The sequence below is a fragment of the Cyprinodon variegatus genome, unplaced genomic scaffold, assembly GCF_000732505.1.
Source record: "Cyprinodon variegatus isolate N-32 unplaced genomic scaffold, C_variegatus-1.0 Scaffold104, whole genome shotgun sequence".
NCBI lineage: Eukaryota > Metazoa > Chordata > Actinopteri > Cyprinodontiformes > Cyprinodontidae > Cyprinodon > Cyprinodon variegatus.
This window is the reverse complement of record NW_015150557.1, coordinates 589776-602908: the sequence shown is the minus strand read 5'-3', so window position 1 is coordinate 602908 and position 13133 is coordinate 589776. Positions and strand designations below refer to the sequence as shown.

At 37.3% G+C, this 13133-nt stretch overlaps 1 protein-coding gene across 1 annotated transcript in view; it reads right to left on the bottom strand.

Annotated features, from left to right (window-relative positions):
* Positions 1-776: 776 nt before the first annotated feature.
* Positions 777-13133, bottom strand: part of eys (eyes shut homolog (Drosophila)) — a 133856-nt gene continuing 121499 nt past the window's right edge. Inside the window, exons 21-25 of the mRNA XM_015374485.1 lie at positions 10118-10290; positions 3611-3793; positions 2198-2364; positions 892-1036; positions 777-814 (exon numbers count right to left, since the gene is read on the bottom strand). Coding sequence (XP_015229971.1) covers positions 777-814; positions 892-1036; positions 2198-2364; positions 3611-3793; positions 10118-10290 — 706 coding nt within the window. The remainder of the gene's footprint in view (positions 815-891; positions 1037-2197; positions 2365-3610; positions 3794-10117; positions 10291-13133) is intronic.

The following is a 13133-nucleotide window of genomic DNA, read 5'->3' as shown; positions in this document are numbered from 1 at the left end:
TAAGGGACTTTTTATCCCCTGCTGTAGCAGTCAGACAGCATCCTCATTCACTTTTCCACCAGGGGAGTGTGGATCTGTTGATAACTGGGACTGAAGTGCATTATCAGTGTGTTCAGTGCCAGCCATCATGATTAGGGCTCGAGGAAGGTCACACAGATCTGATTAGACGCTCATGAGTTCTCATTACATCCTGAGTAGAAAGGTTACGGTTCCACCGGTGTGGCCCTGTTCAGGTAGTGCTCTCCAGCAGGCGATAGTGACACAGTTAATGCAGCAGGAAAGGAGCAATGTTTTAGTTTGGCTGATTTTATTTCTGCAGCTTTATCTGGAAAATGTTGAAAACACTTCTAGATTATAAAGGAAAATACATTTAGGGGAATTTAGTCCCGTATGAATAAAAAGCTTTTGTTCCACTCAGATGTTACTTTTTATATAGCAAGCTTCATTGCTATGGTGCAGAGATTGCCAAATATGGTTATAGTGGTATTCATAGCAGCTGTCATCATTACACTTGTGGCAATTTTTGCAGTAGAGCTCTGCACATTAGCAGGCACAATGAATATCCTCCAAAATCATTTCTCACACAGGGTCACTAGGGAATGAGCCTAAATGACGTTGGTGTTGACAAAAGATTATTTGGATAGTGCTCTTGTTCAAGTGACTTATCAGCAGTGGAATGAATTTAACCACAACACACTGTACGGGGTGTGAAGCAATTACAGAGTGCAGATACAATCAACCTCAAAGCTCTGTTCTGGCCTGTAATTCCCTTTTCATTACAGACCTTCCCTCTGCTTGCACAAAGACAGAGATCCTGGGAGAAAGTCCAAACCCCTGCACTCCGTCTGCAGATAGCCGTTTTGGGCTGTAATAAAGCCATTGAAGTCTTACCTTGAAAGCCTTGACGGAATCTGGAGCCAAGTGGCAGCAGTTCAGGGGTGAACTCATTATATCCACCTACAAAGAGCTGGTTGAAAACATTGAGGCCCACCAAAGGTCCAGGAGAATATCCTGTTCTGTTCCGCTGCCCATCAACCTGAGGAAGACATGTAGTAAGACATCAATATTCAAGCTGGAGTCTTGCATCTGTAGGCGTCAGGAGTGGGAGGACAATTTCACAATCTGCTGAACCTGACGAAATGTGCGATCACAGATTTATCGCTGAGTTATTCAGTCTATGTCCACTTAATAGCTGCCCTCCCAGGTTTTTGCTTCTAAACAGGCTTTTATAGGCCACTGAGTCACCAGGGATCTAAAACCTAGTTTAAAAAATAAAAAAAACACACTGCCTGCAGAATTTCCATCTGAATTCAGATGATGCAAACATCCTGTTTTACCTGGCTAAAGAAGTAAATGGACTTCTAAGAAGAAAAAGAATGCTTTACATGAAAACACAGAGCATTAATCTTAATCATTTTAAGTGTGAGAATATTTTCTTTAACAAAGGAAAATATTTTCACACTCAAAATGATTTAGATGCTAAACTTAAAGTATGATGAAAATCATGTTTTAAGTTTAGGAAAGGGTGGTAGATGTTTTAATGAGAGGTTGTGTGTGTCTCCCTGTATGCAGGATAATTTGAAAAGTTATGGACAGATTTTTATAAGATATGTCCCTCTTACCAAGGAACAATCTCTCACATTGATCCAGATCATAATCTGGATACAGGATTTTTTTTTTTTTTTTTTTTTTTTTAAGATTCTCTAACATCGGGAGATTGGGGGATTTGATGGAACAAGCAATTCCCCACTAAACCAGAGGTTGGCAGCAGTGACTATGACAGCATCAGTATAGGACTAAAAAAGTCCGGAGGTATTTTACTAAAGACAAAAACACGAGAAAAGGGAACAAGTGCTAATCTAGTTATATATGTTTTATATTTGGCTGCAGATGGCAATTAGCCATGCAGTGGAATCCATTTATTGGGGCTTTCTTGATCACTAAACACACAATACCCAAAACCTTACAGATTACAATGAAAATTCCTCTTCAGTGTGAAAGTTGTAATTGAGAAACGAAGACTTCATTTTTCTGCCTTTGCTTCATTCAGGCTGGGAAGGAAATATTCTATTTTCTTCTTTTTATCCTGACATTACTTTATAAATAACTTCTTTTTAGTGAAACTGAATCTCACTCCAAATTGAACGAAGGAAACAGATGTAAAAAAAAAAAAAAACAGCATAAAGCATTAAATAACCTTCAGCCAGCCTGTTCTTTTGAATCTTCCAAAAGTAACACTGTGGATAGTGGTCTCGTTGTTGAGTCGATCACTGACTAAGGTTGCTATTCCTGATCCAAGGTTAAACCTGTGGACAATTCTTCCACTTCGTAGTCCTAAAACGAGGAAGTCATCACCATCGCTGCCTGAAAATACATGGAAACAGAGGCTATTAGTAGTGACCAAAAATATAAACTAACATATGTCACAAAATACATTGAATTTTTTGCATTTACGGAAATAGGAAATAATCGGCTGTTTGACACACATAACAGTGATTGTAAAATAAACTGCATGTCATAAACCTTGATCTTTATTTAGCCTTGTTTGTAACTGTTCCCAAGGGATCTAAATGTAAAACAGTGCATGTGGGGCAATTTAGTTTCATCTCAGTTTTCTTGTAGCCATTTTCAGAGTTGGAAGGATCAATAAGCATGTAAACACTGTCATCATATATATATATATATATATATATATATATATAAGCACCAATTACATTTATTTTATAAAAATTGTTGGGGCTCTGGTGATTTAACTTCTTAATTCTGTTAATGTTCTTGATGTACTCACATGAAATCATAGATTTTTATCTAAGGATGCGTTTTACTTAAGCACACATCAAATAATATGTGCTACGACATTTCCTGATGAGGCTCACAATAGATGCCGCTTCATTAAGCAGTTATTTCAGTGAAATAATCACATTAAATCTATTCTTATGTTGGGCCTTCGTTCTAGGTAGTTGCATCACACTCTCACGAGTGTTTCATTATCTGAGCTGTTCTTCTGTTGTTTTGCCTCCACCTTGATGGACTGATCTCTCATGAGAAAACAAGTGTAGAGATCTGTTTTTTAATTCCTCTTTTCATTTAAGATGAAATATGCTGCTGACAATGGCACAGCAGCTACGAGCAACCAAATCTGACCCCACTGTGGAGAAAAACTAATTTAACGTGAAAGCTGCCAACAGCATCTCACCTCAAAGCGTGTCGGACTTTATTAACATTAAAACTTCCAGGTTGATTTGTTCACATGTTCATTTTATTCATGTGACGCTAACTTTCCCCACGCATGTCAGAAACAATAAAACACCAGCTGGAAATCATAGAATTGTTGGACTGTGAAAAAGATCATCAATGTTGTTTCAGAGTCTATCAGGAAAAAAAGCCCTCAGGGAAGTCTCTTTGATTAGAGCATTTCAGACGAGGGTAAAAATCCCTTATTTAGTATATTACCATACACAGCATTTGACAAAAATGGCTCTAACAGTTCGCACAAAACCCTCAATTTAGCTAGAGGACTCAAAAGGCATCATTCCTCTATCTTTTTCTATCTTCACCTGCTGCTATGAAACCTTTTAATAATCTCTGTGGGTGTCAGGGTTCAGCTCACCTTGTCCTTTCTGTCCAGCAAACAGGATCAGGTTGTCTCTGACAGCAGATGAATTATTTCCAAGCGTGAACCTCAGCTTGAACTCATAGAAGAAGGTGAGGCTTGGGATGGAAGTGAAGGCCACAAAAGATGTGTAGCCAAACTCATCAGTTCCACTGAATCTGGCACGAGTTACATTTATGGCTGAGAAGAAAAGAGACAGAGAGAAAATAAGCAACAAATCTCAGCAGCTGCTGTGAGGTTTTCTCTGTTGGAGTAGTAAATTCAGATCTGATTCATTGGCTGCGTCATGGTTCACCAAAAGATGGCACTATTGCCCCATGTTATAGACCCTAGTTTGAAGAACATGAATTTTCTTTTCTGATGCTATTAGATGATGACCTGTTTTCAAACACTTCCACCTCCTCACTCCTATTCTATTTTCATCAGTGGCTATTTAGGAGGGATTCTGGCATTCAGGCTTTATTTTATACGCAGTGTTCACTAGGGTAGCACAATAATCCAGATGATATTCAATTACAATCTCCAGTTTACACACTCTGAATTCATGCTTGATTCAATAATGCTTCCCACTGCAATTCATCTGAACACACCCATCTATTTGATTTAACACATGGGACTAAGTGTAAAGTTGCTCACGCTCAATCAAAATTACACTGTGCCATGTTTTATTATTTTTTTTCTTTTTCATCAGTTCTCTTTACAGAGACGAGGAACCCAGAACAGATAAAAAGGCTCATCTTTTCTGTGCGGAAGCTCCTTGCGTGTTCTTCTGCAGCCTCAGGCAACGGCTAAGAGTGCTTCAGAGCACCCCTCTGCGACTGCCCTCAGCTCAGTTTGGCTCCTAAATTATTAATAAAGCTGCAAAAGCTCTAGTTATTGTCTGCTAGATCAGTTTGCCTCAGTGAATTGTCATTGCGTTTCTTTATCTCCATACATGGCTGTGCTTAATTAGATCATACAGATGCTGATGGATATCTCTCCCATTAAGTTCCTTGCACTCATGAGTCAAGACTAGTAACACATTAACACTTTATATGCAGCTAAACAAACGGTGTTTTCTCAATGTTTCACAGCCTAATAAGAATTTCTAATCAAACTTGATTTGTTTTTAAATTTACGATGACAGGATTTGAGGTTTATTGTTTTTTTCCGTGTAAAATGACTGACGTGTAGCAAATTGCTTTTGCAAAGAAAACAAGAAGCAAAAAGCCTCTAAAATGCAGTTAATTTATTATTATTTTTTTTCTCATTAAAGCAAGCTTCAGAAAAGGTGGATTCCCCCCCCCCCCCCTTTTTTTTTTTTTACAATTTCATCCTCTCCTTCAGATGCATTGAAGGACAAAAAGATTTCATATGTGTAATTTTTAAAATATTCTGGAGCCTCTTTTGTGCATTCTTTTGTGAAAGCAATGTATATACATTTTTGCTTCCCTCTGCCTCTCCTTAGGTAAAGCAAAACTGCAACATGATGCTGCCACTACCACATTATTTAATGGAATGGATGGTCTGTTCAAGCTGTTAGTTTTTTATTTATTTTTACCTCTACAAAATTAGCATTTTGCATGTTGGCTTATAAGTAGATCTTTGTCTTAGCAGAGCAGACAAATGGCAAAGAGGATTATATGTGGGCGTCTTTCTCCGTTTCCACAGTTGCCCCAGTATTTCATAAAGGACATATTTGTGGGGAAAAAAACTAATATTTACACCATGAACAGATTTTCCTACCCAAACCATTGATCTCTGCAGCTTCTGATCAACCATGGTCCTTGCATGCTTGTTAGTTTAGGTGGATAGATACATCTTGATAGATCTATAGCTGTGCAATGCTTTCTATTTCCAGATGAAGGGCTGATAGTGCTCTGATAGGTAAATGTATGCCTGATTTGACTCTTATGTTTCTTGGCCTTCATGATGCTGTTTGTTCATTTTCTTCCACAGAATAGTTGAATATATAAAATATATTGAGATTAAACAACACTTGACTGGACTGTGCTTATTAAATATGAGGGAATCATAATTGGATTCTATTAAGCAGTATCAGAGTGAAGCAGGTGTAATAGGCAGCAATGTTTTATGTGTGAAACAATAAAATAAAAAAACTTTTTTCTCCCTTTAATTCACAATCTATTACATAAAATCACCAGATAATACATTATTTTAAAACCCAAACCTTGTGTTAAAGGAGCTTCAAAATGCACCACAAAGTGCCCCAGTCTTTGTACCACAGAAGAAAAATGCATCTTTCTGTGGATTGTAATGCTTCATCCAGTCAGACTGGATTAAATATTATTTCCACTTTGCCGTGTATTTGTGTAATACGGTGAAAACTGGCAGAAGCTGCAGAAATAAAACAGAGTGACATACAGCACAAGGCACTGAAATGTCTTTTGACATAAAGCTGCTTCCACACATTGTGCATCTGTTTCTCAGCCACGGAGATGCTCCAACTATGCATCACTTCTCATACATAAAACACATTTTTTTTTTATTGTAAAAGGTTAAAAACACACTAAATCAATACTAATCTGTTTTGCTGATGCTTCTATAACTTTAGCCAAACTGGAGCATTTGTTAATGGACTGTGTAAAATAAACAAGTTTAGCCAAGCATGGGCAGAATACATAATTTGTTGATCTACGAGGTAAAAGAGGTGAAACACTGCAACCCCCTGAAGCAAAATTCCAATAACATATTAGCATTGCTCAATTCTGATGCACAGCAGTTGTATTTTTAATGTGTGGATGTGATTCAGAACATGGCAGACAGGAACTGACCTAAACTCCTTCCAAGGAAAATGTAATAATTCAGTATTATGAGCTTCTAATAACTCCTGGGGTGATAAATCCCTTTTGTGGCAACAACAAGCATACATAAACCTTTTAAAGTTACTGAGGAAGTCTGAAAAATAAAGCTTTCAAAAGGCTATAAATATGGTTATCAAAATTTGATAAAATGCTCTGGCCACAAATTCTCTGTGCTTTGAATTATCATTAAGAAAAAGCAGTTGAAGTAAAATGGAAAATATGAAAAGATCTGTAAAAGTGAACATTCAGACAAACATGAAAATCAAGCCAACAAACTGAAATGAAAATCTCCTGTATACATAATAATCATTCAAAATTATTATCCAGCGTTCTTTAATTTTGCAAAGGCTGTAGGAGCTTTGCATGCATAAATAAATAAAAAACAGCCACGCATTTTTTTAATGATCATTGACATTTAGCTATAACGGACAAGGCTTTAATACTTTACAGACTCGTCCCTGAGTTTCTGCTTTTGGTAGAATCCAAATTGTCAAAATAAATAAATGGATCAAACAAGACAAGAAAATATATATTTTTGTGACACAACCTTATTGTATGTTTACTTTTCTCTGACAGCTATCTGCTTTGTTTTTTTGACTCTGTGGGGATCTATGTGTATGTCATGTCAAATCCCCTTTTTTACTTGAAATAATTTTTGCTGTTTTTTCCATAGCATCAGTTTCTCCTTAGTAGAAAGATTTAAAATTAAAGAAGGATTTTTTGGGGCTTTTATTTTGTAATATTCGATTCCACGCCTTGCAAAATAATTAACTTCCCTTAAACGTCACTTTATTGCAATGTCTAGTGTATCATAAAGGTATTGTATGTAATAGAACAACATAAATAAATAGATAAGCATCCCCACAAGACAGTAACTTTGCCTGCAAGCTAAATTTTAGCAGTTTTTTTTAGCCTAAAGACACTTGAGTATCCATCTTGTATAGCTTAATTTGAAAGTAGCTGAGTATAATCCAAAACAGGTCAGCCAATCAAATTGCAATATTATGACATATATATGTCATAGTATTATGAAAGCAAGAATTGTTGATCCCACAGCTGAACCAAAGTAAAAATGGTTACAGAGGAGTAGCTACATACATGTAGCTGCTGCTGGTCAGAATCTACTATTTCATCTTTAAAAGTCAAACAGAAAGATTGTAAAAGCACAAGTTATAATGGTTTTTCATGGCATCTTCTGCTGTTTCATTTCCTACTTTGGTTGGCCAAAAAAACTTTGCTAGGTACCAAGTTTTGCTTTGCCCAATCAGCATGAAAGAAGTGGTAAATGGTAAATGGCATGTACTTATATAGCGCCTTTATTCAAGTTAGGAGACTTGACCAAAGCGCTTTACACTACATTCATTCACCCATTCACGCACACACTCACACACTGATGGTGGCAAGCTACATTGTAGCCACAGCTGCCCTGGGGTTTACTGACAGAAGCGAGGCTGCCGTACACTGGCGCCACCGGGCCCTCTGACCACCATCAGTAGACAATGCAGGTGAAGTGTCTTGCCCAAGGACACAACGACAATGAAAGTCGGAAGCTGCTGAAAGGCCCTCTTTTCAATTGAAGCAGTCCCAAATAAATAAAGTGTAGACCTAAATTGAATTCTGCACATTATTCATCTAGTGTGCCAGGTTAAAGGTATAGTGGAGGATTTTGCTAATTTTTGAAAAGACCCGCCCTCTCCACTTAAAAAGAAAAGCAGATGCACAACCCTGTACCTGCTCCTGAGAGGGGACCCCTAATAAACACGTGTGAGTGCATGCACAAGCCCATTTCTCCTCATTTCTCCACGCTCCGTTTAAAAGTTGCTGTTTGCGTTGCTCACACAAGCTGACTTTCCAAAAGAAGATTTGCAAGTTTTCCACTATGTCAGACTCACCTGTAAGATAGCTACTTGGGGAAAAGCACGTAGGGAGGGGTTACGTAAACTTATCACAAGAATGATTGACAATTAGAAATAGGAAAAAAAAGAAATTAAACTTAATGGATCTCACAATGGAGAAATTAACTCTCTGCATTTAACCCATTCACTTGGGGAGCAGTGGTCTGCCACTGTGCAGCAAACGGGGAATGTGAGGCTAAGGGTCTTGCTCAGGGACCCAGAGTGCTGGCTATGGGGATCAAACCAGGTACTTGCTATCTTCTCAGAGCACAAGCGCACTGCTCTAACCCACAGGGCCAAAACTCCCTACTAGTAGGACCCTCCAGCTTGGAGTACCACTTATTTTGATTCCAGCCGGAAAAAGAATATCCTCCACTATACCTTTAACAGGTTATTGCTGTATGGACAGTTGTTCAAGAGGGAACTGTGTCATCAGAATAATCTTTGGCATTAGTGTTTTTACTAAGAATTTGCATGCAGGGCAAAAGGCTTGAGTTTATCTATGGAACTTACTTTCTTCTTGCCTGCTCTGTTCCATTCATCCCTTATGTCCGACTGAGAACTGGACATTATGGAGGTAGGATATGAGAGTAAATAACTAGTAATTACCTTGTTGACTGATGCTGACACCTGAGAAGGGGCTCTCTGCAGATCCTCCAAAGTTGCAAAGACCTCCTGGCTGCTTGTATATTCAAATACTTTCTTATAAAGTACTAATAGTGCTAGTAATTCTGGTACTAAACACTGTCAAATGTTTTATAATAACCTTCTTTGAGTCATTCTCCCATCTATTTTTTCTCTTCTAATTTTTCTTTTCCTGATTGTATATAGTACCAAATTTAATTTTTAATTAATGATTTCATTAAGGAAATAAAAATAAAACTGCTTCATTAAAAAAGAAATACTTTTTCATGTGTGTTGCAGATTAAACATGTAAGCTTTCTTTGGAATGAGAGAGTAGAAAAAAAGACGCCAGGCACCCATGTAATAACTGATGCTATTTTGCAAAGGCGTCACACGAGAAGAAGTAGTGCAAAGTTTCAAGAACAGAAAAAGACCCAGGGGGGCACGAGAGGGAGTGATCACTTTTTGACTTTGATCTAATCTGATGTTTCAGGATTAAAATCCAAATGTCAGCCATGTATTTTTTGTGAAAATAGAAGGTTAGGTTTCTGTGTTTGGCAAATGGGTGCTGAGATCCTGACGGGGGCTGGGGCATGGCTGAGCAACTTATATGCCAAGCACCCCGCTGTTGCTACAGTCAGTCTAGTCAAGCAAAACCTTTTGTTTCAGTGTGTCACGACCTGTGAAACCCACAGCTTTTTATGCCACTGATTCTAGGTCGGGGGCTGGGGGGTAAAATGGCACATGAAGTATGAAAGAGTAAAAAGTGAACATGGTTATTTATTAGCCAATAAACCCTGGCACGATAATACTGCAGGACACCTTAAGAATTATGTTTCCAAGCTCTACATATTTTGAATCAGCCATACACAAGCACATACACACAAAAAAAGTCTTACACTGGAGATGCAGTTACAGAAAATAGATAGAAAAAACTTTAAATAGGCTTTTAAAATATTCACTATAGCAGCCATGAGTTTGACTCCTCTGCTGGAGGAGGCATTTCTGCCTTTTCAGCAGATTTCAGTTTCATTAATGCGTTTTATTCAACAACAGACTCTGATTATACCAACTGCTAAAGGCTTTCATCCACCAACTGTCTGCAGACCCAACTCTTAATGAATTAGTATCTGCTCTAACCACTCTGCACTGAGAAAACCTATTCCATGTTTATCACCTACTTTGGTCGCAGAGTAACCCCTGTCGTCCAAAGGGGCAAAGACAAACCACCTCCAACTGCGACTTAGGAATGCATGTGGCTCCATGGCGACAGGGTCCACGCTCGCAGGCGGAGAGCTGGCACAGCCGGCCTGTGTAAAGTGGAGGGCACTCGCAGAACCAGTCCTCTGCATCACTGTTGAATGCAGAGAAACAGGGGTTAAGCATGTGTTTTTCACTTTGCCAAACAGAAAAAAGAGAAAAAATGAAGAAAAACCTGATCTGAGTTGATGGGGAAAATAAATGTATCCATCCAAAGGGAACAGAAGTAAAGTCTAGTAATAGTGGTGGAGAAAAATACAAATCCTGTATAACTTTCTCAATTTTAGTAGTTATAGCATAAACAGGCTGTTTTAGATGTCTTTTCAGATAGGTAAAAATATGCACCCTGAATTATAACAGTAGGAAACAGGTCGTTAGCAGTATGTCAGCCAAAGGAATACCAAGAATTTATATAATAGTTTGTGTCTTCCTTGTTCTGCTATTTTCTCTCCCCTTGTACTTTCTCCCTTAGCAAGAACAGAAGGATGATCTAGCATCTGAAGTGATATCCAGACGGGGAACTTTATAAAGTGCTCTTAAGATGTGCACAACTCTAAAAAAGGTATAAGATAAGACAGTGCAAGCATTGGTAGGGTTTCAGACCTATAAATTAATGATGCGTTTTGAGCAGCAGCACTGCAGGATTTATTTTGCTCCTTCAGAAAATTGCTTCTATGAATGAAATATTTACATTCTGCCTTCAAAGTTGAGCATTGTTCGAAAACACTGTGGCCTACTGAGAGGTTTCTTTACAACACAAAATATGCAATATGAATGATTTTGATGATTAACAAATTGAATTCTTTTAACTCAGTAACACAACGGAAACCAGATTCTGTTCCGTAGACTGTATAATAAGACAACTGAAGTGTTTCTATCACTTTCAAATTAAATCATCATAAAATATAAGTTTTGGTTGGGTGGAATAAAAAAAAAAAATTCTACTTACTAAATGGAATAATATAGACTGAAACATTATTGCTTTTTATGTACCTGAAATGCCAAAGTGTAAACAGAAGCATGCCACTTCACTAGCTTCTCACAGCGGCTGGGATTTGTTCCATTCCTTATGTCAAATCTGGTGTAAATTAATCTGTTTTTTTTGTTTTGTTTACATATGCCTTTTTTAGCTCTGCCAACAAATGTTCTATGTAAATGAATTTAAATCTGCTGCTCTTGAACCACTTGTAACTAATTTCGAGGTAAAGTGAGGTTCATTTCAAACTTGGAAGACCCATTTATGCTGAACCCTTACTGTACCTTCATGGCTGATGTCTATTGATGTTCCTTTATTGTTTCCACATAATAATCTCTCCTCATGATGCCTCAGATTTTATGAAATGCATCAATCCTTCCAACAGTCGAACACCCACACAACATAATGCTGCCAATGCCCTACTTCAATGCTGTGAGGTTACTCTCAGACTCACAGGCTTCTGCCTTTTTTCTATCAGACATAAAAATGTTAATAAAGAAGTTTTGGTTTCATTGGATCAAACAGGACTCTAAAATTTTAGTTTTGTTCCTAAGTGCATTGGTAAAATTTAAACAGGCTTTTAAACTTTCCTTCGGACTAATGGCTTCTTCCTTTTTGAGTAGTTTTCAGTCTGTGATGGTATGGGACTGTTAATAGGGAAACCCTCTTACCGGGTTCAGCTATTTTGTTTTTTTCAAGGTTACAAAGAAGCAAAGTGTTTGAGATGTTGTCTCTACAGATTTCCCAGAAATACAACTTACATAACTGTAAATTGATCAAACATAACAAAATCCTTTCATTAAAATTTTTTTATCTGGGCTTGTTTGATCTCAAAATAATTTTGGCGTGTAACCCTTGAATTACAAGAAAGTATTTAAAAAAATAGCTTTCCAATTATTTAGGAATTTAATAGATAACCATAATGTTGGTAATTTCAGATTAAAACAGGAGATGTTAAGTCTGATAAAATGTCAGACCATGGTGAAAAAACCCTTTTCCCTCCACAGTGTATGTAAATATCTTTTTTTGTTTGTATATGGCAGCACATCATGGTTGCCATCTGGTATGCTTTTTGTTACAGCTAGAGAAAGATGGAAAATACTAATAAGACATAACAGAAAAGGCACTTTGTTTTTGCTTTTTCTTTTTTTTTTCATTTCAGAATTTGACAAATGACAAGAGGAAGTTTCTTGCTTTTAGGGCTGATAAATTGCCTTTAATGTTGTCACTTTTAATGTGACTATTACATGAGCTCTCCTCAGCAAGTTGTACAATACTTTATGCAGCTGTCAAAATAAAGTCAAGTTACTTAAAGAGGAGACTACATATATATCATGTCTGAGTCACAGGTGAACAGGTTGAAAATCTTTTTTATTTCCTACATCCATGTAGGCCGACTCTTAACTTGTCAGATATTCCTTTTAAAATATACAGTGTAGGAAATGTGGACCTGGAACGGTGACAGGAAGGTCATTTTCACACATGACATGCATCTCTCAAACTAAAATAGTGCAAAGATTTTCCAGACAAGTGGCAAGTGAGAACGTGATGTCAGTTGACTTTGCACAGGTCTAGCACATATTTTCTACTGTGCCACAGATCAGAACAACTAGAGAGAAAATTCTTGGTGAACATGTTTGTAAGACATTCATATTATACTTTACAAGACTAATCAGAATTTTTGAACATTTTGTCACTGTACAACAAGAATGCATTTTATTAGGATTTTATGTGATGGGGTGACACAGGCAACCTTATGAATTATTCCCTTTTATTCTGATATAAACAAAAAACATTTGGTTTGAACAACTCCTGTCAAAAGTCACATAACTGGCAAATAAAACAGCTTATACTTGTTTGTAATTTAATTTCAATATGAAGAAATTAACCAGTTATTCCATGTAAATGAATCAGTGAAAAGTCAAGGAGCAAAAGGCTAAAGCAGGCTTAAGATAAAAAAC